Below are 3,439 nucleotides of genomic sequence, written 5' to 3' on the forward strand. Positions count from 1 at the left end.
ACCCTTTAACCTGGAGGGCCAAAGCTGATTCCACTAGTGTGTGAAGTTGTCTATTGATTTTCTTGAATGAGAACAGTTGTGCGTCTCTGGCCAGTGGGTTGTAACGCTTATGGCCACCCTGCTGCAGGAGCATCCCAGAGAGATGAGCACGGAAACCTAACCGGTTGTGTTTTCTCTTCTTTTCTGTTTCCATGCAGCGTTTGGAGAGTGATGATGCTCCAGTAATTTTACCTGCTCCATTCCCAGGCATCGCATTGCTTTCCTTCCAGGGAAGATTGTTCCGCTTGTGATCCTGCTGAGGAAAGAGACTCCGATGGACTTACACCGGGCAGCGTTCAAGATGGAGAACTCACCCTATCTCCCCAATCCGCTGGCCTCCCCAGCATTGATGGTTCTCGCCTCCACTGCTGAAGCCAGCCGTGATGCTTCCATTCCCTGCCAGCAGCCGAGGCCTTTTGGGGTCCCCGTGTCAGCAGATAAGGACGTGCACATTCCCTTTACCAACGGCTCATACACTTTTGCCTCCATGTATCACCGGCAAGGCGGGGTGCCAGGAGCGTTTGCAAACCGTGACTTTCCTCCCTCCTTGCTTCACCTGCACCCCCAGTTTGCACCCCCCAACCTGGACTGCACCCCAATCAGTATGTTGAACCACAGTGGTGTTGGGGCTTTCCGCCCCTTTGCATCCACTGAAGACCGGGAGAGCTACCAGTCGGCCTTCACGCCGGCCAAACGCCTGAAGAACTGCCATGACACCGACTCGCCCCACCTGCGCTTCTCAGACGCTGATGGGAAGGAGTACGAGTTTGGCACGCAGCTCCCCTCCAGCTCCCCTGGCTCCCTCAAAGTTGATGATACGGGGAAGAAGATCTTTGCTGTTTCTGGCCTCATTTCTGACCGGGAAACCTCGTCCAGTCCCGAAGACCGAAGTGACAGATGTAAGTACCTCCGCTGACTCGTTGGTTCTTCTTTAGTTGCACCTTGTTGAGATACTCAACAGGCAATAGTCCTGCAGTGCCGTCTCTCTTGCTGAAGGCAGAGGCAAACCAGCTTTTCCTGTCTGCCAAGCTCAGCCACACAGTGCTGCCTTGTCTCTTCTAAATGGACACTGACAGATTTTAAGGTGAGGTGTTCTTGGAGGAGACTTGTCTTCCAAAACATAGCTGGAGAGACAAGGCTGACCATCCAGAAAGCTGTCCGTGCCCCAGTGCGAGGCTATAGATGCTGGTACACACATGTGCATAAACAGAGATGCAGCTGGAGTGTGTAGCCAGCAACTTTCCCAGAGTTTGCAGCAAACATGTGCCCCCTGCGTCTTCAAGTATTTCTTTCTGACCTTACCTTCACACACACTGTTCTTAGAGCAAGTGCATCACCTTCAGGATTTGTGCCTAAGGTTAGGGCAAAAGTGCCTTTTCCTCTGGGTAAACCTGAGAATGTTTCTGGCCACTGAGCTACCTCTTTGAGACATAAACCCAAATCCGTTCTTGCAACTCAGTAAGCTGTTGTACCACATGCTTGGTCTGAGTGTTTCCCCCTTTTGGTGCCTGTCGAAAGGTGATGTCTTTTGCAGATCAGGGGTTGGACTGGAGGAAAACAGTCCACATGCTCATGACTAAGTCTCTGCTCACCCATCACCCTGTCGCTTGTGGGGCTGCCCACACAGAGGTGCAGAGCTTTCCTCAGAAAGGGCAGGCTTCCAGCTTCACTGAGCTGGGAGATGACCCACAATGGGGAGTGGTCTGGGGACAGCAGAGCACTGTAGCCTGAAGAAGAGCACTAACTTATGGGTAGAGTTTTCCTGTAAACCCAGATGTGTACACCAAAGAGCGAGTGGTTGGCTTTTCACATGGGTGCCTTTATTCTGTTGACTTGCCTTCCTAGAAAACAATTTTATTATTGTTGTTGTTATTATTATTACTATATTATTTTTCAACAAAAACCTGCTGCTCCACTCCTTCCTCTCCCTTTCAGACGTGATTTTTCTTCTCCTCTTTATGATGCCGAGGAGAGTAATAGAGACATTGTGGCTCTCTCTCCCCTGTCGTCTCTGCTTCCTCAGGCTGTCTCCTTGAATTAGGCACTGTGCTAACTTACTGGCGCTAAAAGGCATCTGCCTAAGCCCAGCATACCTTTTCAATAAAAGTCATCATAAAATCAACCTGCCTTGTAAATCCATCGCTCTTTGGTTTTGAAATATGCTTCGAGTGTGTCTTTTATGTCAGTGTTTGCGAGGGTAGGATGATTCCCAACGAAGGCAGAAGCCATGTATTTGTTGCACTACAAATGTGATCTCCTATCTGCCTCCCCCTCTCCTTCTGATCCACCCCCAACCACGCTACTTTTTGTGCCATAAGCTCCTTTCATTGTTCAGCATCGCCTCTCCCATCTTTTTGGTCCGTAGTGGAAGTGGCTGAAGGTGGGAGCGTGTAAGGATGTGTATCTGTGTGAGCTGGTAATACAGTTATCCCAAGGGGGAGGCAGGTGAGATGGCAAGGCTTAGAGACATCTTTGTTGGTGCTTTTTCCCTTATCAATATAACCTGGCTGTGGAAATGAAGCTTGTTCGAAAAACTACTCCAGGAGATAGCGGCAGAGAAGTGGGTCTGCTAGCTAAATTAATTTAGAGCGCATCAGCTGCTATGGATCTTGCTAGCAAAATCCTGTCAGATACCCCATTTAAAGAAGTAAATCTGTTAAATGAATTAGACCGCATGGAGTGCAGCTGTGGACAGACAGACGCACCCACATCCACCGCTGTGCCTTGCCTTTGCCACCAGCGTGTGCTGAACATGGGTCCTCTCCTTCCTGGGGGCAGGGAGGGATTTGCCCAAGCAGGCATGGCGACACTCGGGTCCCCATGCTGCTGCCAGCAGGGCAGCCGGGGACCTGCCAGGGAAAGGAAGCAGAATAAAAACTTTTCAGGCAGCATGGAAAACTCGGGCAGAAGTGGAAAGTAGTGTTTGGTTTGTTGTTTTTCTTACCCATATTGTTAAATTTCTTTAAGCTGCCTTGCTGCTCAGCAGAGCCGAGCAAATCCAACATCCTTGATATTTCATTGATGTTAAAGTTCTTGTGTAACAAGCAGGAACAGTGTACACTAGATAGGTCTGTTGGCTCTGCATTATATTCCCATCACATATAGATACTGCAGCACAGAAACTTCGCTCCACTAACAAAGCGAGTTTCTTTGGTGTGAGCATACACATGTATGGGTGCATTCTGACAGAGCTTTGTAGAGGATCCTACTGATCTTTGATGTTGACCATTAGAAAATGAAAACTTTGACAGTGAGGATTTTGGGGGATCACAGTTTGCAGATATAATTGAGATACTGTTTTGCATTGACATTTGCATACTTATATTTGGAGTTTCTGTATAAGTGCATGCTTTGAGGGGTTTGTTGCCTCTTATTTGCCCTGAGAAGTTTTGTGGATTCC

At 48.8% G+C, this 3,439-nt stretch overlaps 1 protein-coding gene across 1 annotated transcript; it reads left to right on the forward strand.

Moving 5' to 3' along the window:
• Positions 1 to 313: 313 nt before the first annotated feature.
• On the forward strand, positions 314 to 938 carry LOC103767994 (E3 ubiquitin-protein ligase Rnf220; the record flags this gene model as incomplete). Its single annotated transcript, XM_008935129.1, has 1 exon — positions 314 to 938. A coding segment is annotated over exon 1 (625 nt), but the record flags the coding sequence as incomplete, so codon positions are not given.
• Between the last annotated feature and the right edge of the window lie 2,501 nt (positions 939 to 3,439).

This window comes from Merops nubicus, unplaced genomic scaffold, assembly GCF_000691845.1.
Source record: "Merops nubicus isolate BGI_N331 unplaced genomic scaffold, ASM69184v1 scaffold39800, whole genome shotgun sequence".
Lineage (NCBI taxonomy): Eukaryota > Metazoa > Chordata > Aves > Coraciiformes > Meropidae > Merops > Merops nubicus.